This window comes from Gopherus flavomarginatus, chromosome 22 (genome assembly GCF_025201925.1).
Source record: "Gopherus flavomarginatus isolate rGopFla2 chromosome 22, rGopFla2.mat.asm, whole genome shotgun sequence".
NCBI classification, from domain to species: Eukaryota; Metazoa; Chordata; order Testudines; family Testudinidae; genus Gopherus; species Gopherus flavomarginatus.
Window position 1 is genome coordinate 8,191,118 of NC_066638.1, and position 23,148 is coordinate 8,214,265.

The 23,148-nt window shown below is 46.8% G+C and overlaps 1 protein-coding gene and 1 pseudogene across 1 annotated transcript; one reads left to right on the forward strand and one right to left on the reverse strand.

Moving 5' to 3' along the window:
* The first annotated feature begins 1,336 nt into the window (after nucleotides 1-1,336).
* Nucleotides 1,337-8,766, forward strand: RPL11 (ribosomal protein L11). Its single transcript, XM_050932211.1, has 6 exons — nucleotides 1,337-1,437; nucleotides 2,445-2,595; nucleotides 3,155-3,261; nucleotides 4,375-4,506; nucleotides 5,792-5,902; nucleotides 8,691-8,766. Exons 1-6 carry the CDS (start codon nucleotides 1,432-1,434, stop codon nucleotides 8,718-8,720), a joined length of 537 nt encoding a protein of 178 aa, XP_050788168.1. The 5' UTR covers nucleotides 1,337-1,431; the 3' UTR covers nucleotides 8,721-8,766.
* A 2,984-nt stretch (nucleotides 8,767-11,750) lies between these two features.
* On the reverse strand, nucleotides 11,751-19,817 carry LOC127039070 (kelch-like protein 31; annotated as a pseudogene).
* Between the last annotated feature and the right edge of the window lie 3,331 nt (nucleotides 19,818-23,148).

Sequence of the window (23,148 nt, forward strand, 5' to 3'; positions counted from 1 at the left end):
CAATAAGCAGATGTTGCTTTGTGTGTTCTGTCCTCCTGGAGGTAGGTCTTGTCTACACTTAGTGAAGACACTACCTACGCCAACGGGAAAGCTTCTCCCATCAGCGTAGGTACTCCTCCTCCCCAAGAGACGGTAGCTATATCCATGGGAGAAGCCCTCCCGTAGCACTGTCCAAATCTGGATTTCAGTTGGAATAACTGCGTTGCTCAGGGGTGTGGCTTTGTAGTGCAGACCAGGATTTACTACACCCAAAATTCATTAATAGCATTTCTCCAAGTCTCTGCCACTCCCTGTCCGGCTGCTGGTACTGTGGAATCACCAAATCTCAGAACCCAGCCTCAACAGGATTTGAAACACGAATCTGGCATTTTATGCACTGGCCGACACTCTCTTTAGTTACTAATCACAAAAGCTGAAAAGTATTTTAGCCACCCTAGTTTTTCCACTTCAGTAACAAAAATATTGCAAATGGATCCAGAACTGGTGTGTGATGTAATGTAAAGGGTTGTTTGTCAGGCTGATGTTTGGCCTCTGACCTTTTCTGGCGGGGCTGTGCTGTTATGCTCCCAGCCTGGCGCCTGTGTCACTTCTCTTGATCTGTCCTGAAGGTTTTCCTTGTAATTTCCTGAAAATGAAAAGTAAAAATGGAAACAAAGGTTTGAGATGTTCCACCCTGAGTTGCCTGGATGATGCCAAGACAACAATGATTCTCTTCTCTCCAGTAATCTACCTGTGCTTGTATCACGCCGATTGCCACTCAGTACCTGTCAAGGATTTAAAAGTAACAACAATATTCTCTCTCTTCCTGCCCAGACTGTAGGGGGGAACGGCCTATGAGTTTGGAGAGTGTGTTGTGTTTAAGTTAGTGCCCATCGTGGTGGTATCTGGGCTCCTTAGAAGGCAGAAGCAGAGCCACTGGAGAGCTGTCTGAGCCTCCCATCCCCAGCGAGATCCTGTTTTCTATACCTAAAAATGATCCACGATTTGTCTAAACTCAGCAGTCAGAAATCACAAGCCCGGCAGCAGCGCAGGTGGGGGTGTCGCACTGCGGAGCACCACAGTGGGTGGTGGCCACTGTTCTGTAGCACTGGGCAACTCCAGCTTATGGCTCCCAGCTGTGCCAGGTGCAGCTAGAGTGCCAGATGTCCCAGTTTTATAGAGACAGTCCCGATATTCAGGGCTTTGTCTTATATAGACGCTTACTACGCCCCACTCCCAACCAGCCCTGGGTAGAGAGGCTCCTGATAAGCTTAGGGGCGGAGAGGGGAGCTGCTCAGAGCCAGGTGCAGGGCCGCCCTCCGGCCGCAGGGGGCAGCAGCGGCCCCTCAGCCTGGGCGTCTCTCCCGCCCGCCGCCTCTATGGAGCAGCCTGCCTGGGCTGCCGAATAAGATCCCGTTCCGGAGCTCTCGCGATCTCTTCCACGCCTCCATCATGGCGGTGAGTAACGGCGGTGCGCAGGAACGTGCCGGGGGAGGCTTGTCAATCCGCCGCCATCCTCCCCCGGCCGGGGCTGGCCGGGCCGGGCGCCTACCCAGGCGGGTGGGAGAAGGTCTGTGGGTTCCCGAGGGGCCGGCGTGGGGAGGTTCCGGAGTCCCCCCCGCTTGGGAGGCCGCTCCAGGGGCCGGGTTCCCTGGTTGGATCTGGTCCCCTGGCAGGCAGGAGGCTCATGGAGCTGCGCGGGCCCCTTTCCCGGGGGTCTCTTCCCCGGTGCCTCGCCCCGTCGGGGTAAAGCCTCTTCTGCAGGGCCAGGTGCCCTGAAACCCGCCCCCTCCTTCTGCGTCCCGGACCCTGATTGCTATGGAGCCCGGGACTGACAGCCCCCTGCCATACAGTGGGTACCTCAAAGGTAGGGCGCCCTGCCTCAGAGCTTGGGCCTGAACCCCCTCTGTCCCCCATCTTCCCTCTTTGCTGGGATTGGTGCCCTTCCTTGCTCAGGCCATCCCTAGGGTTAAACCCTCACCCAGCCTTCCCACGGGCTGTGATCTGCTGCCCATCTGAATCCCTGCCCTCCCCTTTGCAGCCTTGCTGGGGGGCTCAGGGCTGCCCCATACCCCCCTTCTTGCCCTGCTTTGAACACTGACCCTGCAGTTCCAAGGCCAGCACCAGGCTCTGGGGGGTGGTTGCATATGCACAAATGAATATGAAGTAATGGGCAGTGCCTGGTACAGAATACTGGGTACGCTTTCCTCGCCCCCTGGATCGGAGAGTGTGGGGAGCACATACAGGGTGGAAGGGTGTCAGGAAAGTGACAGCTCCCCTTGCATAGGACTTGCAGCTGTGCTGTGTGGTATGTTGTCCCTCTAAATGCCTGTACCGCTTTATTAAAAATTACTAGTCCTATCTCCCTCTCAGGATGCTATAGCAATGCCCACTGACTGGCACCTTGTGTGTGGTGGGTTGGGGGAGGCGTGTCTCTATCAGCTGTATGTATTTTCTCTCTACAGCAAGATCAGGGTGAGAAGGAGAACCCCATGCGTGAGCTTCGCATCCGCAAACTCTGTCTCAATATTTGTGTTGGGGAAAGTGGTGACAGACTCACCCGGGCAGCCAAAGTGCTGGAGCAGCTCACAGGCCAGACCCCTGTCTTCTCAAAGGGTAAGTCATTGCTTCAGTGGGGGCAACGGAATCATTCAGTGCGAAGTGCAGCAAGTGAGATCCCATCTTGTAACAGTTAGTGATACTTTATTAGAAGTTGGGGAAACCATTTTTGGTGCCACCGAATGGAAAAAAACAGTTTCGTCTTCTGGCTTCCGAAAGCAATGCCTTCAGACATAATTGCTGCTTCCCCTTCTTAAAGCTTGAGTAGTAGCACTGGCTGAAGTGTGCCATCCCTAGGGTTTATCCCTCCAGGTCAGGGGAGAGGTCTGTGAGGAGGTTGGGATAGAGAAGCCTGCGTTATCAGTGCCTGTTATGTGAATAAAGGCCTTAAAACTCCAATACTGACAATCTTCCCCCTTCTACCACTGCATAAAATTCTCTGTTAAATTGTAACTTTTAATATTGCCCTTTCCTCCCCCTAAATATAATGTCAGAAACAGTGTTGGAGCTTTTTTTGCTTCAGTCCTACTAAAGCAAGAAACGTGTTCCAGTCTGACTGAAAGCCCTTGGAATAGCCCTGTGAGAGCAACTGATCATGTGGGTTTGTCTCCCGCAGCTCGATACACTGTCAGATCCTTTGGAATCAGGAGAAATGAAAAGATTGCTGTTCACTGCACGGTTCGTGGGGCCAAAGCAGAGGAGATTCTGGAGAAAGGTTTGAAGGTGAGAATCTTGACTGCTCTAGCTGTTCATGTGGCTTGTTAAAAGCTTGCATGAACTTGAAGTTAGTGTAAACAAAATAATCTGCATTTAACAACACTTTAAAGTTGATGATTTACACTGTTCCCATGTGTGGTCATTAGATTCTCCCTTGTCAAAAAACCCCTAAACGCACATGGGAGCAGAAAGTTGCTTATCGAATTGCAGAATCATTTTTTTTTAACTTCAGGACTTACTGTTTCAGTGATGCTGCATCAAACTGGAATTGAAAAACTAGCCTTAAAAGAATAATTTAGTTGTGTGTTCCTCTAAGGGTATGCCTGCATTGCAGTCAGAGGTGTGACTGAAGTATCTATAGACATACCGGAGCTAGCATTGTACAAACACGCGTGCTGGAGTACCTACTGGTGCTCGGGGTTCCAGGTGGGCTTGTCACCTGGACTACTATTGTTATTCAAGCTAACTCAGAGCTAGCTTGGGTATGTCTAAAGTGCTGCAGTCACATCTCTGATTGCAGTGTAGACATATCCTGAATTTGTTAGGACAGAGTTGGTACAGGTACCTCTTCATCCTTGGAGAGCTCAGACTGTGCTCAAGGTGCAAAGTTTCAGATGGGTTCGTGAAGTCTTTGTAGACAATGTCGTTCGTGTCTGTCCATTCATCTGCAGTATTAGATGTTAAAAGATCTAAACTGGGCATATACAGAGTAACAATACAGATGTAGACATTTAGTGAAGTTTCTTATGATGTAGGATTTCTGCTGTTTTCTGTAACCTTTTGTAATTAATCATTACAGTTTGCATGAAGTGTCCTGCACTAACAATCTCTTCCTGACTTTAAAAGTGATCAGGGTGCTTATTAGGACTCTAGGCTTCGTCAGGCACTTACTGGCAGCTAAGAGTCTTAGCTCTGTGCGTGCAATCTGGGCAGCCCTCTGTGGCGCCACCTTTGTTGCTGTAACTGCCAGATAAGTCAAGATGCCCAAATCTTCTGTATAAGAACCCATCAGCTCTTGCCAGGAGCTGTTTGGTTCCCAAGTGGATCTTGTTGCAGCTCAGTGGAAAAAGCAGGACTCTGGAAAGACATAGAATGTAACTGGCTCTAAATGGGTTTCAGGTGCGAGAATATGAGTTGAGGAAAAACAACTTTTCAGACACTGGGAACTTTGGCTTTGGAATCCAGGAGCACATTGATCTGGGAATTAAATACGATCCCAGCATTGGCATCTATGGCCTGGACTTCTATGTGGTATGTATTCTCTACTTCCTTGTCTCCGCCAGCTTTGTCCCAATGCTAGAGAAGTCACCTCTGGGTACCTCAAAATAGCAGAAAGGTGTGGGCCACTGGGAGAGTAAGAACTGTCTTAAATGTCTGTATGCTGGGGTGGATAAATGAGGTTTTTAACTAGATCCAGCTCTCTGCTTACAAAAAGGACACTAAACTCCTTAGGCTCAGCCAAATCAGCCAGGACATAACTTAGTAGCCAGTAGGAGAGAATGTTTTACTCTAGGTTTCATTGAGGCTAGGTGCTCTGCTTAGGAGGGTATAGAGTAGGAAGATCCACTGGCATTTAACATGAAACATGTTTGCCTAATCCTGTTCGAAGATGAGTAAAACTCACAAAGTTGCTGGTGTGCTAGAGATGGGGACGTTGGAGAGGAATAGCTGAGCTGAATTTTGCTTGATCTTCATGGTAGCTTTGCTCTTCAAACAATGTAATAAAGAGTGTCTGACAGATCTGAAGGTGCAGCTCTCCAGGCCTGAGGATCCGTGAGAGTCTAGGCAGGCTGGCTTCACGTATCTGCTAGGCTTTATATTTTGTATTCTAAAACTTGAGTTCACCTCTTGGCCTCATTGTATTGCCTATGTGCTAATATATAAAGACCAGTTCTTCCCTGAGTAGGAAGTCGCTCTGGTCCCTCCGTGACTGATGCACAGTGCAGAGAACAAGGCCATCACAAACTTCACCACCTTAAATGTGATGTTCCCCTTTTCTACAGAGCAGGCACCACAAGGGCGGCAGCAGTGCCAGCACATTCCTTTTGCATCACTCTCCATATATGTTTCAGCAGTGACCTAGAGGGAGCACCACTTTAGCCATGTGTTTACTGGGCGGGGATGGCGGGGGAGGTGAACTAAAGCATATTGGCATATTTAAAAACACCATTTTTCCTAGTTAAGATGAGTCCTTAGAGTGAGAAGGTAACTAAGTCTCCAGGGCTAATTCTTTGGTTCCTCTGCTGAGACTGTGCCAGCATAATGGCCTATGAGGCTTGCTGTCCACTAGGAACTGATCTCATCAAGTCACTTCACAGAGGTTACCGAATAGCATCACAGTGTTAACATTTGATCTCCTTTGGGACCAGTGGCCTACAGGTACAGTTGCTATTAGAGGGTCTTGCATGCTTTTTAGTGCAGACAACAAAACAAATGTCACTCCGCTGGAGAATCTTTTCTCTCCGTATGATGAGGCTTGAAAAAGATTCTTGAATTTTATCTTCAGATAATAAAAAGTGCTGTCTGTCTACTCCAGGTTCTGGGCAGGCCGGGCTTCAGCATTGCTGACAAGAAACGCAAAACTGGCTCCATTGGTGCCAAGCACAGAATTGGGAAGGAGGAGGCCATGCGTTGGTTCCAGCAGAAGGTAAGCTGCAGCCCCATTTTCATGTCCATCGGACTATTCAGCGGCCTAGTGAGAGACCTCAAATACAGCCTGATCACTCTTGCTGATCCGGTCTGTGATCTTTTAGTGAGAAGTGCTGATGCACTCACTGAGCTGTGATGTGAGCATCTCATTAGCATAGGATTTTGAAGAGAGCAGAAGCATCTCTGAAGTGAAGGGCTTTCACTCCTTAGCTTTCCTCCTTTTGTGGTGGAAACCTGAAGCATATAGAACTGCGCCTGGACTGCAAGAAGGCCCCTCTTAAACAAATCTGCTTATAAAGTATTTAAACAGGAGATTGTTGAAGGATAGTCCTTGGCGCAGGTTTCACAGCAGTCTGGTGAATTCCAGAAGTAGAATACTGTTCTTCTAGTCCCTGTTCTCTAAGATGGTTTCTCTATCCACGATCTGTGTGTGTGGTGTGCGGGAGCAGCGTAGTACCTAGATCCCCAGGTAGGCAACTACAAATCTGACCCTGGGGATTGAAAATCTGCGGCAGTAGACACACTCAAAGGAAACAGCAAATTAGATGGGCTACAGTTGGGTCAGTCCCAATATCCTGATTCCCGTGGACTGCTGGTCCCATTTCCCAGGCTCTTACAGTATCAGAGTAGCAACTTCTGTGACTGCTGCTGCGAAAGAAATACGGATACAACGCTGGTGAAGAGGTGTGTTGTGCGGTGAATAGGATCTGTCCTGCTAGCTGGTCTGTATATAGTCGAGTAATACCGTTCGCTTCTTTTTTAATTGTTTAAAACAATCCTACAAAATGAGGGTTGAAGTTCAATTTCTCGCTTACATTTCTGTGGTTAGGATAGGCCCCATGGCATGTAGACTCTGTTCCACATATGGGTGGACTGGGCCAAAGTTATCTAACCTTTCTAGTTCCAGGGACTAGGCCCAAGGATTCATTTAATAGATGTGTCCTGCAAAGGGGAAAACTGCTTTTTTTTTTTTTTTCCACTTGAGAAGTGTGCTGCCTTTTTATGTGAGCAGTGTTGGGTCTTCCCTGTCCTTGCTGAGGGAGTAGAACTATTATGCTTGATGTCTCCAATTGAGCAGGCAGGATTTCTAGTCACTATCTAAATATTGTGGGTTTTGTGAGCAAAGCTTCATGTGAGTTTCAACATTCCATTGAGGTGGGAACTCCCACTGCTGTTCTAGCAAATCCAGGGAGTCTAGACATGATGCTTGTAAAGCAGCATGAAGGCCTCTCAGAGAAACCTCTTGTGCTGTCTTTATCCACCCTAAAGAGGCAGTCAGGCTTCCAGATCCAGTTCTGTCATTGTGCAGGTCACCTTTAACTTACCCTACAACAGTGATTCTCAAACTTCACTGCACTGTGACCTCATTCTGACAACCAAAAGGACTACACAATCCCAGGAGCGGGGACCAGAGGCTGAGCAGGCAAAGCCCAAGCCCCACTGCCCTATGCGAGAGGACCAAAACTGAAGCCCTCGGGCTTTGGCCCCAGCAAGTCTAAGCCAGCCCTGGGGACCCCATTAAAATGGGGTCACGACCCACAGTTTGAGAACCGCTGCCCTACAACATGCTGTCCTCTAATAGATTGATTCTCTCTGAGCTGTGGGCAAACAAGATCTGGTTTACAGACTATTGGGCACGTTTGGAGTGTCTCTTTGACCTGAAGCATCTAGACTATGGTAGAAGCAAGTTCAGCTATTCAGCAGAGTTGTACTTTAAAGACTGCCTGTAAGCTGTGGGCAGACTCACAGGCCAGGACTGTCTAAATGAAACCTCAACGCTGGAATTCACTTCCATGTCCATTTTCTCATGACAGGTTTATTAACAAGATGCAGAAAGGTTCACTAATGTAATATATTTGGTTATGGAGACCTTTCCTACTTTCTGCAGCTGGAAGGGGAAGAACAAACCTCCTTTCACCATCATGTAGGTCCCATTAGCCCTTTTCTAGCTGCTCTGGAGAGACCCATTCCTGAGTTTCCCTGACTCCTGGAAGATCTTCTGTCTACTGCCCCTGTTAAGAGTCATGTGGCCTTCTCTGGTTACCTGTAAGGCCACGTGCTTACCCATTCCCCTGAGATGTGTCCTGTTACTACAACTTCCAGTGAGCTGTAACATGCTCACATGTGCCCCAAAGCCCAGTGACCTGTTATGAACCCAGTCAGTTTAAATCATTTTCTCGGTGATGAGAGGGGACTTCCTCACCTAATTAACACTTCATATAATTGAAATTGAATCCGCCTTATTACCAGATCCCAAGCTCTTCACTTGGGCAAAACCTCCTTCCATTGAAATTTATAGGAATTTTGTGGGAGTAAGCATTTGCAAGGTCAGCCTCCTACAACGTTCCTGCCACTAAAGTCATTCCGAGAGGCTAGTTTTTCCTTGTTCAGAGGTGGCTTTACTTCCTGGTTTGCTCTGCTGCCAAGTCTGGCTTGCAGTCAGAATTCTAGGCAGTCCAGTTTTTTAAAGCCTTTCACTGGAAACGCATTCCTGGGAATATATTTTTGTGCACTTAGCTTTTGTAAAAAGCTTCATTTTAATAACCTAAGTCTTTTGGGTCAAACTGATCTGTCAGATCACTATTAAAGGAACTCTAAAAAAACAGAAAATAAGATGGAAAGTCGATTTCCTTGTTCACTTTGCAGACTGTAAATATGGATGATTGTAGTCTTACTCTAAGTCACCTCTGTGACCTGAAATAAATGGTGACTCCAGTCTCCTCCTTGGCACAGCCACAGCTCTGACTGGCCCTGATTTCTGACACTCCCTTTTCTCTCTCTTGCAGTACGATGGCATCATCCTTCCTGGCAAATGAGCAGTTCCAGTTACCAAAAATGCTAATAAAATTTTCTAACATTTAACTTCCTATTGTGCATTTTGTGCCTGGCTCCTCACCATAAGCTGCTGGAACATGAAGCTGATCAAACTGGAGAGGAGAGCAGACCCCACAGTGGTACGGATGCAGTGTGCAGCAGAGATGGCCAGTCGGTGCTGTCCTCATGGAATGGGAGTTCCTGTCCATAAGGAGCAGATGGTAGAGCCACAGTGTGAATGAAAAGAACTCCCCTCCGTTTCTGTGCTGGCCAAGAGGGGAAGCTACGGATAAAATTTAAAACCTAGTTCCATGGGCAGAGGATGGGCAACTGGACAGTGTGAAAGTAGAACTAGAGCAAGATTTGTGAAGCATTTAGGGACTGAGCTGTAGCTCTGAGTAGGGAGAAAATAAAATCTAACCTACATGATCTGATCCCCCAAGACCTCCTAGCATATGGTGAGGTTAGTGCCACTTGGGACTCTCCACCACTGGATGAAACCATGAATAGTTTCTCTGCTCATGGACCAAAACATCCATTTCAATACAAAGACAATGGAGAGACCAAATGAGACATGGTGGATTTGCCTCAGTCCAAGACTAGTGGCAAGAACACAAGTGGTAGGGACTAAATGTGGCTGAGGCTTGATGACTGAACAACCATAATGTATTCTTAACCGGGACTCTGATTAGAGGAGCTTGTACATCCCCTATCAAGTGCTTATAAGCCCCGCAAAAGGGGTGGCTAAGAGCTTGGTCTCTCATGGAGAACCGGCATCCGATGCTGTTGGTTACCACCAAAGGGTGCTGAAAATCCAGACAAATAGCTGGAGCTTATTTCAACTGGTCTGAGAATCCAGCATCCCTCACCTTAGCTCACATTGTGCCCCGTTTTTTCAGTATTCTGGCACAGTCCCCAGATAAACTTTTCTATGTGCTTGACAATAGAGTGATTACTCATATGGGCTTTAAAATGTAGTACAAATATTTAGGAGGAAAGAATCCTCAGTGTCTCAAATGAGTGTTTTAGCCATTTGTTTTTCTTTTCTCCAGTGTTCTGGGAATAGAACAGCCTGTCCGTACAGTAATGCATGTACCAGACAAGTTACTCCTTGAGGTGTTAATCTTTTATTCCATTTCATAGATACCGTTCTCTTCAGAACAATGCAGTTCATACAGGTAGAGTCGAACACTCCCTGATGCCTATTTGCAGCTTCTCTGCACCCGTAACAAATTCTTCTCCAGGTCTAGTGCCTCTGAAACAGTGAATAGCTCACAAATGAGGCAAACGCTTGACTCGGATGCCCGGGCTCTACTTGCTCTGTACTACTGGTAACTAATACATTGACTTGGTGCTTATCAAATACATTGGTTTGACGCCCATCAAATCCTTTGGAAGATTGTCTTTCTACGTACTATGGGAAGCATTGTCGTCAGTGTTCCAGCTAGTGAACTGAACCAGTGCTGGCAGCAACAGAATTGTGAAAGGAAAAATGTGGAGTGGCTTGTTTGGTTGATAGAGAAACAAACGTATGGTGAGTGGTTTAGCTGTTCTTCAACTGAAGTTATGGCTCTGGAGCTTCCACTATCCTTAAATAGCTTCATGCTTGTTAGAGTGAACTCTCCCTGAAATGATCAGTTCTTAGTGGCAATCCATGCATTTCTGAACTGAAGTGTAAATTCTACTGAAAACCCATCAGAGGCACCTGCGCCATCTGGCAGCTAGGGTTGAAAAAATGACCAAGTGCAGTTAAATTGACTATTGTGTGTGTTTATCTTGGCTGTCCCTTCCCTGACCCACACTTCCCTCTGTGTCACTTAATACAGCAGCACTCCCTTAAAGGGCTGGCTAGGGTTTAGGAGTGTAATGTTCATTAAACATGGTTTCAGCCTGCCTGAACAAACAAGATCAAACTTAGAATGGCTGGTGCAGAGACGTTTTGTTTGCTGCCCTATGGGTTGCATGGTTATATAGACAGGACTCAAGACTTGGGGATAGTCTACACTGAAAACTTATATCGGGGTGTGTGTGTCTGAAGAGTGTGAAAAATCTACACCCCAAGAGACAGTGAAGCTGACCTAACCCTCGCTGTAGACAGCGCTAGGTTGATAGAATTCTGTTGACCTAGTTACTCCCTCTCAGGGAGGTGGATTAACTACAGTGATGGGAGAAGCCCTCCTGTCACTGTAGCCAGTGTCTACACTGAAGAACTGCAGCTGTTCTGCTATAGCATTTTAAGTATAGACATGGGGCTTGTCTACAGTAGAAATGCTCCAGTGGCGCAGCAGTAGCAGCGCTTTGGTGTAGACACAACCTAGGCCGATGGGACAGGTTCTCTGTCGGTGGAAGTAATCCACTTACCTGAGATTCAGTAGTTAGGGCTGCAGGATGGTCCACGTGCTAGAGCGGGGCCGGGAACTAGGCATCAATCTTGTCTCAGTGCTGCTGTACGTCACACTTTAATTACTGCTCAGGTGCTCCACTTGCATCCCACGATGGGCAGAGGCTCAAAGTGCTCCTTAATAGGAGGGTGGAAAGTTGCCTCTCTCCAGCTTACGGCTCTTCTAATGGCATTGCAGCTCTCTGGTAGGCAGCATGTCTTAATGGACTATGGGGCTGTTACAGTTCTAGTAGGGGGTGAATTCTGTGTTTTTAACTGAAATGTGACAGCTCTACCAGGGAGTTAGCATGGTACAGCCCTTTTAACCATGCCCTGCCCCCTCGCTCCCAAACACGTTTCATCCAGCAATGCAAACTTCTCGTCCATTAAATCATCACCCCCCCCCAGTGCCATTGTCCTACCCAAATGTTTCTTCCTTTCGATTTTTAAGAATTTTTCATATTCCAGGTTCTCTGCTGTTGTGTTAGCAATGGCTGAGGCCAAGTGCAGGTTGTTAGGTCAAGGGAAGCAACCCTCAAGTGCTGCCTGTGACTATAACTCGCCCTGTGTGAATATTAGGGAGACTGGACTTCCTGGTCAAGGTTTGTGTAGGTACTTGCCGCTAGATGAGGGAAAGGGTTTGTGTATCCCTGTAATTACTGGTCTGTTTACATCTGTTCTAATTATCTAGTGCCCTAGCAACTCACTTCTCTTGACACTATTAAAGAAGATAAATACATTTTCCTCAGATTTAACAGGTACATGTCAAGGGTCACAGTGTTCTTTCTTAGCCTTATTTCTTCTGGTTAATGTAGAAGGGTGTAACTGCTGGAATTTTTATGAGTCTCATCATTTTTAAGTATCAGAGGGGTAGCCGTGTTAGGCTGGATCTGTAAAAAGCGACAGAGTCCTGTGGCACCTTATAGAAGTATTGGCTCATAAGCTTTTGTGGGTGAATACTTCTGCTAGTCTATAAGGTGCCACAGGACTCTGTCACTTTCATCATTTTTACTATTCTTGTAATAGGATCTCCCTGTAAGTGACTCCAGTTTATTTGTATGTTTTCCTTTGTTGTTTGTTTTTTTGTTTTATCCAGCTCTGATACAGTCTATACTTCAACCAGATTGGTGATCAAAATCCCCCTTTCCTCCCTGGTTGCTTCAGTGCCTCATGCCCTGCTTAGCACCTGTGGTTTGGAGTTAAAGTTGCAGGCATTCATAGGCACCTTGACACGCAGCCTGAAATGCAGACAGTCCATCAAATGCTTCCCTAGAGCTCAAAACTTGCCTTGATAGAACAAGGAGATTTTAGGAGACTGTGGCATGACTCCAAACTGAAATGACAGAGTTGGTCCAGTGACATTCTAACCTTAACTCTGATCCTAACAAAGCAAAAAAACTCTCTTAAAAATGGACAGGTTGAAAGAAGGGGAGGAAACCCTATTTACCTTTTAGCTGTGTTAAGGAGTGACATGAGTGGCAGGGCTGCTTCCTAGGAGGAGAAGGGTGGCAATTTGCATTTCTATGGCATCTTCCAGCTGAAGATCGCCAAATGCTTTCTGGGGGAGGGTCTTCTTTCCACAATCCTCCTTTTACGGAAGGGGAAACAGGAGGAGGAGAGTGAAGTAACTGACCTGAAGTCACATAGTCCCAGCAGCAGTTACATTTCCTGATTGCCAGCTGTAACTACGGAACCACCTTGTCTCCTTGTTACATCCTGCAGCATGAAGGAATTAAGCCATTGCCTACAGCTAAAAGGTGCCTTGTTTTGGGGTCTCATGTCAATCCGAAATGCCGCTTTCTAAGGAATTAGGTGTCTTCCCTTATCCATAATGTTGGGAATAAATTTGGTTAAACAATGACCAGATTTGGGAAACGTCTCTCCTGACATCAGACTAGCTACAATGAGCCAGACCACGTTCCTGGGGAACCTGAAGCTTTAGTTGAAGCCGGTGAGGGGTGGCGGGGCTTTGCCTGCCCTGTGTTGAGTCACATATTCTGATCATTACCTGATACCATCAGTGCTGACCCATTGTCAGATCTCACTGGCTTCCCTGATTAGATGGGAAACAAAACCAGGGCGAGAATGGAAGGAATCTGGCAACCCTGGTGGTACGCATAGATAGGGACTCTATTGTTCTCTCTCTATTGTCTTGCTAGTGGTTGGGTTGCTTGTGATTGGGTTGATCTGCAGTCCACAGTGGGGAGGTGTGTGACAGAGGATGGCGCCTACCCATGTCACTGAAAGGAATATGGGCTTTTCTGGCCACACTGGGATGTTCCGTGTGCCACCCACCCTGCCCTGTGGTGCAGGAGAAAACTCTGCAGTGGCTTCACAGACCAGTCCATCGCAGGAGGCCAACGTCTAGCTGGGTAACACTGGGGTTAGACATTGAGGTGGTTTTGCCAGTGTTGGCCGCAGCTCTCGGCCATCGAAATGGTCAGATAAGGACCCAGCCCACCAGCCACACATCATACCCCATCTGACTGCAGCGCAAGTGGGCTGGAGAAGAGATGGGAGGCCTCTGACTTGAGGAGGGAGGGGATCAGACAGAGAGATGAGCAGAGACAATGCTAAAGCTGAACATGTTCACTGGGCTTCTTAGCTTTGAAGTGCTTCCTCCCAGTGGCGGTCAGTGTCATTTTACCCATGGTGTAGGGGGCTAGTGACCTGCCTAAGGCCACAGAGGGATTTCGTTTCACAGCTGGAATAAGAATTCAGATGTTTCTAGCTCCCAGGGCCCTGTGCTAGCCATTAGATTGTGTGTCAAAGATCGATAGTCACCGCCCTAACCGCTAGATCATGCTGCTCCACAGGCTCCCCTACTGCTGTGAAACGAGCCATTGCTTAGTTCCCAGGTCTCTTGGTGCTTTCTGATCTCAGCTCCCCTGCAATCTGAGGCAAGGTTTGAACTCTGTCTGCGTCCCCAGCTGCAGGTGGAAATGCTAGCCCCCAGCTCCTCCATTAGATACTGACCGCTGCCGATGCCATTGAGCTAGTCCTGGATCCTTTGCTGCTTTGGTGCGAGGGTCATGGTGCAGCAGGTCACACCCACGGTGCCCTCGGGGAGATCCTCCTCCTCTGCCCATTCGTTCAGCTCTGGGTTGTAGCTCTGCACACACTTCTGGGATTTCTTCCCACTCTCATTCCAGCCTCCCACTAGGCAGATGTGCCCGTCAAGGATCGTTACTCCGGCCGTGCTGACCCCAGTAGGCATGGATGCCACATAGCTCCACTGGCCTGTGTCAGGATTGTAGCACTCCATGGGGATCACATCCACCCGCTCACCTCGGGGGCCCAGCTGGCTGCCCCCTAGGACGTATGCACGATCAGCCCAGGTGGCAGCGCAGTGCCAGCCCCGGGGGGTGCAGAGCCCAGCCCGGTCTCTCCAGCTGTCTGTGCTGGGCTCGTAGCTGCACACAGTGCGTGAGTAACAGTTGTTGACATAGCCCCCGGTGACTAGGATCTTGCCGTCGATGACCGTGCTGGCGTGGCAGCAGCGAGGGATCTCCATGCCGGCCTTGCTCTGCCAGCTGTTGGTGGAAGGGATGTAGCAGTCGACGGAGGCCTAGACCCCCTCTGCGTTGCGCCCGCCGATGGCGTAGAGGAGACCATTGTAGGCTCTCAGACTGAAGTGAGTCCTCTTGTGCAGCATGCTGGCCAGGTGCAGACAGGTGTTGAAGTGAGCATCATACTTGCGGAGAGAAGGAAGAGCTGTCACCTAGCCTCTGATCCCATGCTGCAGAGGGCTACTCTGAACCTGCCTTGGGGACATATGATCTCTCCTTTCTACCCCTGCTTGACAACGACAAGTTACTGATCTTCGTGCATTTCTCAAGCCACAGATCCTACATCACATCTCTGATCTTCCCCTCGTGCCCCTGCAGCGCAAAGCTGAGCACATGCTGCAAGGCAAACTGCTGCCATGTGAACCTGAGCCCCCACAGGCAGATGTCATTGCTGTTACTGTACCCGGAAAGCAATCCCAGGGGCAGTCTGGCAATGCCAGAAAAGCTGAATAAGATACAGGCTAGAAGTAGAAAGGAGGAGACCTGACGGGTGGAATTCTGAGGCCTTTCTCAGCTGCAGGAAAAATACATGGTGCAGGGGCCGTCCCCTCTTTTATTAACTTTTGAATGAATTCAGTGGTCGTGAATGGCCTGGGCCAGGCAGGCTCTGAACATGCTACTTGACCTGTGGTGTATCCCCTGTGTGTTCCTGACCTAGGCTAGCTAGCCCTCCCAATCCTGAGCCCTAAAAGCTTCTAGCACTGTATCTTGACCTATAAGAAGCCCTTCCAAGTCCATCCTTAGACCTATTCTGTTCTAGAGGGGTTCTTCTGTCCTCATCCCTGCAGTATTTGAAAGCCTGCTAGTAGTGCATGAAGTGACATGATTGACATCTGTCCCGTGAGCGGGTTCTTTCTCACATTCTCTCCCTGGCAGAGGCTAGCAACTGGTCCTAACTCTGTGATGGTTTTGTGATCTGGGGACAATGTCTCAGAGGGATTAGACTGAGACCAAAAAACTTGTGTCAGGAAATCCATCTTGAACACAGATTTCTGGGAGGCAAAATGCTATTAACTGTGCTGGTTTTCCTTCATAGCATCCATGTTCTTTATTCTGAATCCTGCGTGCAAGCCCAAGCCCAACCCCAACCCCAACTGTGTCTCGATTTTTCAACAACATTCTCCACTTGGTGTTGCCAGGGTTACGTTTCTCCTCTGTTAATAATAATCCCCGCACAGTCCCATGACATGTTTCATAAGAACTTTCCAAAAACCCAAACCCTCCACTTAAACTGTGCAACAAAGAAGAAAGAAAGACAACAAACAATAGAAATTATGCAGAAGGTGAATTTAGGGGTTTTTTTAAGCAAAAGCTGCCAAACTGGGAATCAGCTACAGAATGGAAGCTGACAATTTATATATAGATTTGAGTGATCTCTAGCCAGAATAGAAAAGATAACCTTGAAGGGTCACAAAAAGGCAGCAATTACATGAAAGATGCTCTTGCTTTCTGGATCTGTATCATTAACTGTCTGACTAAATAACGGATCTTCTTCTTCTTTATTGGTATTATGGTAGAGCCTGGAGGCTTCAGCTGAGATCAGGGCCCCAGTTCTAGGAGCTGTACATGCACAGAGTAAGAGACGTTCCCTGCACCACAGAGCTAATAATCTAACTAGGTAAGACAGACAAAGGGTGGGAGGAAAAACAGAAGCAATGTGACTCTGCCAAGTCGCACAGCAGATCAACGGCAGAGCTGGGGATAGATTTCAAGTCTTTTTGTCGCCCACTCCAGTGCCCGCTCTGCTGGTTTACACTGCTTCTCTGATGGGATAGGCCTTAATGTAGCAGTATTTCCCTCTATCTGCTCTTGGAGCTGTGTGTATATAATAGATATTTCTGATTAGTTTAGCCTGTATTTTCCTCCTGCTCATTTACTCTTGTGAAAAATATCCTCAGAAAAAATGATGACAGAATATGCTGTTGCTTAATTCGTGTAATCCTGTCTGTCCCTAATGGATGGGCCCAAAGATTATAACAACCTACTACTCATGCACAGCAAAAGGACTTCTCCTTTATCTTATGTGATAGAGGCCTGCATTTGAGATCTCAGGTTCAAACCCCATTGATGATTGTGGCAGATATGTATGCAGCCACAGGCTTGTAAACTGAGTACTTATTTTTTTAAATGCACTCTCACGGGAACTGTCTTGCCTTGAGGAAATTCTTATTACCTGCACAGACTGTTGACTGCATGCTTAGCCTGGTTCCTAGCATCGTTTTGATCTTCCCCTCAAGCCACATAGAGGAACCCATCCATCACAATGACGCACGGGTTGAAACTTTTCGCTGGCATCTCAGCCATCTTGTTCCAGTTTCCATCCGGGTCCCTGTAGCTGATCTCTCTGCTAAGAGCTTTCTCGGTCAAAGCTGGACAGCCACCAACTGTGACTAGCACTCTTTGGCCTCCACGGATTTTGGTTCTTCTGGACTGAAGAGTATTTTGCTGGTAAGGGAGCAGATGGTAATTCATAGCCTCCACCAGCAGCCTGTGGCACTCAGGATCTTGCATCATCCATGGTACTGGTTGCACATGGTTGACCAAATCAGGAGCTGATATGGTGCCAAATCTAATGTCGCTCAGGAGGTTGGCAGCATATGTGACTCGCTTAGGGTCAAACTCGAGCCATTTCATGGCAATCTGGAAGGCAATGACCTCATTTGAGATCTACAGACCATCATCAATCAGCAGCTCGTTCAGCTGGTCAAAGGAGAATTTCATGAACTGCTAAGTCTCAGAGAACTCCACGAAGTTTTCCTGGATGAACTTTTGGGTGGCGTCCTCGGCCTGGTTGAGGTTGTATGCCCCCGAGATGTTGGCGATATATATGCAGTTATTTATCTCCTGAATGAGGAAGTCACTGCACATGTTGAGCAAAGCACGTTTTTGTAGGCAGCTGACTGTTGAGATGGTGCTACCAGTGGTGTACAGGGAGAGATTCAGCTTACCGGTGTAGGTATAATGATAATGGTAGTCAAGCCCAGGGGGGAGACATTGTTGAGTTCTACTCGTGGCAAGTTGGGATCTCTCTTGAGCAGGCTGTGGAAATACTCGCTGCATGAAGCCATGTCAAGCTTATGGACATCAAAGGACTTGGTTTTGGTGGCAATGGTGAGGTCACAGAGGAACCACTCTTGGTGCAGTTGACTCATCTCTAACCCACTCTGAATGCTTTGGCTAGAAGGTGCTACAGCAGAGAAGTGCATAGTCTCAATAGCCCAGGCCTTTCAAGATATTTAGACGCCTAACTCCCTTTGATTTCAGTGGGATTTAGGACATAAATAGCTTTGAGGATTTGGATCTTTATTCCTGTTCTAAATTAAATGCTGGGATAGACGTTAAACACACCCTGTGGACACCGAAGGAACATTTGGAAGCCACTTTTATTCTGTGTTAGTAGTAATGAATTGGCCATCTACAGTAGAAAAACAGTGGGGTTGGGGGACTAGGTTATAACAGGGAGTGTTTTGATAAGACCAACCTGTTACCACACATTTCCTTGACTAAAGTAATTTTTAGAATGTAGGCCAAAGCAAAACAAACAAAAAAACCTCAAAACCCTGTGAATTGTTCCCAAACAAAATTTAACTTGCACACCAGTTAGAGACCCTACTGTACCCTGCCTATTTCTGTCCAGCTCCTGCTCGGTGAGCAGAGAGAGACCCATATGCTTGGGTTACAGATGTGTTATGGGACAGGAATAGCTGCAGTGTCTATGTCTCACACATGCCACAGGGCTGTTTATTACTTAGTTCTGGTCTACACTACGAGTTTAGGTCGAATTTAGCAGCGTTAGAACCCTGCACCCATCCACACAACGAAGTCGTCATTTTCGACTTAAAGGGCTGTTAAAATCGATTTCTGTACTCTTCCCCCGATGAGGGGATTAGCGCTGAAATTGACCTTGCCAGGTCAAATTTGGGGTAGTGTGGTCGCAATTTGACGGTATTGGCCTCCGGGGGGAGCTATCCCAGAGTGCTCCATTGTGACCGCTCTGGACAGCGCTCTCAACTCTGATGCACTGGCCAGGTAGACAGGAAAATGCCCGCGAACTTTTGAATCTCATTTCCTGTTTGGCCAGCGTGCTGATCTGCAGGTGAGTGCAGATCTCATCAGCAGAGGTGACCATGATGGAGTTCCAGAATCGCAAAAGAGCTCCAGCATGGATCGAACAGGAGGTGTGGAATCTGACTGCTGCATCGGGAGACGAATCCATGCTATCAGAACTCTGTTCCAAAAGACGAAATGCACAAACATTTGAAAAAATCTCAAAGGGCATGACAGACAGAGGCTATAACAGGGACCCGCAGCAGTGCCGCGTGAAACGTAAGGAGCTGAGGCAAGCCTACCAAAAAAAACAGAGAAGCAAACGGTCGCACCCAGGTCAGAGCCCCAGACATGCCGCTTGTATGATGAGCTGCATGCCATTCTAGGTGGTACAGCCACCACTACCCCATCCCTGTGCTTTGACTCCGTCAATGGAGTAGCACGCAACAGGGATGCGGGTTTTGGGGAAGAGGAAGATAGCTCACAGCAAGGAAGCAGAGAAACCATTTTCCCTGACAGCCAGGAACTGTTTCTCAACCTGGACCTGGAGTAGGTACCCCTCGAACCCAGCCAAGGCTGCCTCCCGGACCCACCAGGCGGAGAAGGGACCTCTAGTGAGTATACCTTTGTAAATATTATACATGGTTTAGAAACAAGCATGTTTAATGATTAATTTGCCCTGGCATTGGCGGCCAGTACAGCTACTGGAAAAGTCTGTTAATGTGTCTGGGGATGGAGCAGAAATCCTCCAGGGACATCTCCATGAAGCTCTCCTGGATGTACTCCCAAAGCCTTTGCAAAAGGTTTCTGGGGAGGGCAGACTTATTCTGCCCTCCACGGTAGGACACTTTACCACGCCAGGCCAATAGCATGTAGTCTGGAATCATTGTGTAACGAAGCATGGCAGCGTATGGTCCCGGTGTTTGCTGGCATTCAAACAGCATCCGTTCTTTATCCTTCTGTGTTATCCTCAGGAGAGTGATATCATTCCTGGTCACCTGGTAGAAATAGGGTGATTTTATTAAGGGGACATTCAGGGGTGCCCGTTCCTGATGGACTGTTTGCCTGTGACTGAACAGAAATGTTCCCTGCTGTTAGCCATGTGGTGGGGGGAGGGGTGAAGCGATCAACCCAGAGAATTGGGGGGGGGGGTGTTGTGCTGCACGTTAACCTGAAAACCACAGCCCCTCCTTTTAAATGGCCAACCCATTTTAAGTGGCCAACCCAATGGCTGCTTGGTATGGGAAATGACCACTGCTGTTTGAAACCATTCCCACATGTTATGAAAGTTAAAGAAGCCAAAAGACTGTGTCTTACCATGGCTGTCTGCAAGCCAAATTCTATTGCCCAGCCCTGCGTGAAAGGGCACAGACAGAAAATGAAGTAAGGATATTTTATTTTATTTTAAATCAGTAATGCCTTCTCTCAAAATGTTGCTAATTTAATCTCGGTACTGAGAGCATTACCAGGTTAACAGCAAAGATTCACCTGTAGTTGGTTAATATACTCTTCTTCCTCCTTAGGTATTTTGTTTGAATTATTTTCCTTCGTGTCTGATCAAATTGCCCATGTCACTGTCAACTAGTATTAATACCACCCAGCTGTGTTTCAACCTGGTCTAATAACACAAAACAATGTGATTTACAAAATAAACATACTTTCCTGGCAAACTATTTGGAAGCCAAAACTCCAGGTTTAATTTAAATGCCAATAAATTGTCTTGCTCCACTTTTTAAACCCACCACCACCACCACAGGGACACATTCCCTGTGCTATTCTTTGCCATCTACAGTCAAATTAAACATTTCAAATGATCCACACAAGCAAATCACTCTGTAAATATTGAACTTGAAAGGGTAAATATTGGCTTTCAGGATCCATTCAGACGAAGCTCTCTTTGCTCCTTACCTTGGTGGTAAAACGGGTTAGTCCAATGGGGACTGTGACCAGGGCAGAGGCTCTGTGCTCTGCACATCAAGAGACATTGAGAGACCCTCAAACTGTCCAAATGAAACATTCTACCCACCCCTCCCCCAACCATGCTAGACTAGCTGGCTGTTCTTATCACATCAGCATTTACAGCATCCTTCTGGTGGTGACGCAGGGGCATCTGTCCTTAGCACAGACCTGAGAGACCTGGCTAGAGTCAGGAAGAGGGGGAGCTCAGTTCCAGCCAAGTTCAGCACGACAGTGGCTGCCAGAATCTAGAGCAAATAAATTGGATGTGCTTCCAAAAAAATTCAGATTGTTCTATAATCTGCCACCTACCACAAGTGAAAATGAGTGGCAGTGACTCCAGAAGGGACTGATCAAGGACAGAGGCCATTTGAGGACAGGGGAAGGAGGAGGACAGCTCCTAAGTGGTGTGCCTCTGATTTGCACCATCTGAGAATCTGGCCCAATAATCTCCTAAACAGACAAGCAGGAATGGAATAAACAAATCACAGTTTGTGTCAGGGTGATGGACATGAACTGTGACTTGGACAATCAACATTATTATTAATTATTGTTGATAATAACAGTATCTAGGAGCCCCAGTCATGAGCTAGGATGCCTAGGGTGACCAGTCAGCAAGTATGAAAAATCGAGATGGGGGTGGGAGGTAATAGAAGCCTATATAAGAAAAAGACCCCAAAATCAGGACTGTTCCTATAAAATCGGGACATCTGGTCACCCTAAGGACGACATGGTATGTAGTGCAAACACAGACCGAAAAGACAGCCCCTGAGCCAGAGAAGTTACAAATCTAATTAAAACTGGCTTTTGGCAACTATTTAAAAATCTGCTTTTCACACGTGTTTGCACCAGCCACATTTGGATGCTTGGATGCTTAAAATAAATTGGAAAAGAGGCTGAAATTTGTTTCCAGATTCGAACAGAAATTTCACAGCCCATTTTAATGCTATTTTCTTAGCTCTAGGGATGAGTATTTTATCTGTTAGAGTTTATAATGTCTGTTTGAAGCCCAGGCAGTTCTGGGTTGAAATTCAGCCCCATGATTCAGGCATGAGGCCTATGTACCACCAAAATCCTGCTTAAGCCCTGTTTTGAGACTTCAAGTTGGATTTATGCAAGGGCATTGTCCTTTGCACAGGAGTGAATCTGACCCCCTTAAATGAATGAGATAAATGATCAACAGAATTAGAGCCCAGGGATTCTTCATAACCGTTTTCCAATGATCAGACCTTCTCTTAATCATTTGATGGTATCAAATATTGTCAAGAATATTCATACTAAGAGGTATTTATATTATTCCTCCAATGTCATTATTTTTCTCACCATATTCCACCATAACTCCCAGCTACAGCAGCGGGAACTGTATTTACCTATTGGTATGTTACATTGCCCAGTGTTTCGACTTCTGAGCAAAGATTTACCTCAATATATTCCTCTCATTGGATTATGACTCTGTTTCTTATATGACATTCTAAATCTGGTGACAATCTAAGACAATGTAGTGGTGGATTTAGTTGTGGTCATGTATATGAACCAGAGCAAAGCAGCAGTGATAGGTGCTACGACAGTGGCATGACAATGCTAGGCCAGCAGTGACTTTTGAGGTGAAAGACCAGGATGGTTGAAAGGCAGAAAGTATTAGCCTTCCTTTTCTGAATGCATTTCTTTTTGATCATACTTTGTGTAACTTGGACTGTCACTTGGTTGTTATATCCAGTGTGAGGTCATTTATAACCATCTAATTTAATGTTATTGTTTGCAATATAAAGGAAGCTTGAAAACACAGTTTTTCACAGATTGTGTCCTTTTTTTTCTATTTTCCATTTTTCCAACTACTTTCTTCCCTGTGTTTTAGTGGAGCTAAAAGTAACATGGCTGTTTTAACAATTTCTTTGTACTCATCCCAGCCCTACGCAGCTCAGGTACTAGTATGTGTTAAATTGCTGTGCAGTAGCTAATAGAGAAAGAGTAAAAGTCCCATAGGAACAGTAGCTTTTTTATCTACTTTGTAGACGCTTGAATTAAATAAAAAGGATAACGTTTAGAATTGTGATGGCTTTCTTGGGCAGTTAGAATAATTTCAAGACTGGTGGGATCTGCCTTTTAATAAGATACCTGAAAATGCTGCATAGGCCAGTGCAGAGCTCAGCAAAGAATTTACACTCTTCTGCAAAGTCTAAACAGTGGCAAAGGGGCCTGGAATTCTCTTGGAAATGACCTTAGCATCATTATGAGCTTGAGAACTCTAAGAAATCTTGAATACAGCATGGGTGGATGCTGTTAAAAGCATTAAGAAAATCTACATTGTTAACTGAAAATTGAGTGCCGTGTACAGCGCACATGCAGTGCCATAAGTAACTTGAGACATTGTAGAATAGGGTCTTCTCTTTCAATATGTGTAATGAACATTGATATGTACAATGCTAGCAAATAAATACCTATACATTATGGAGTCGGGTGTGCCTGGCTCCTAGAGTT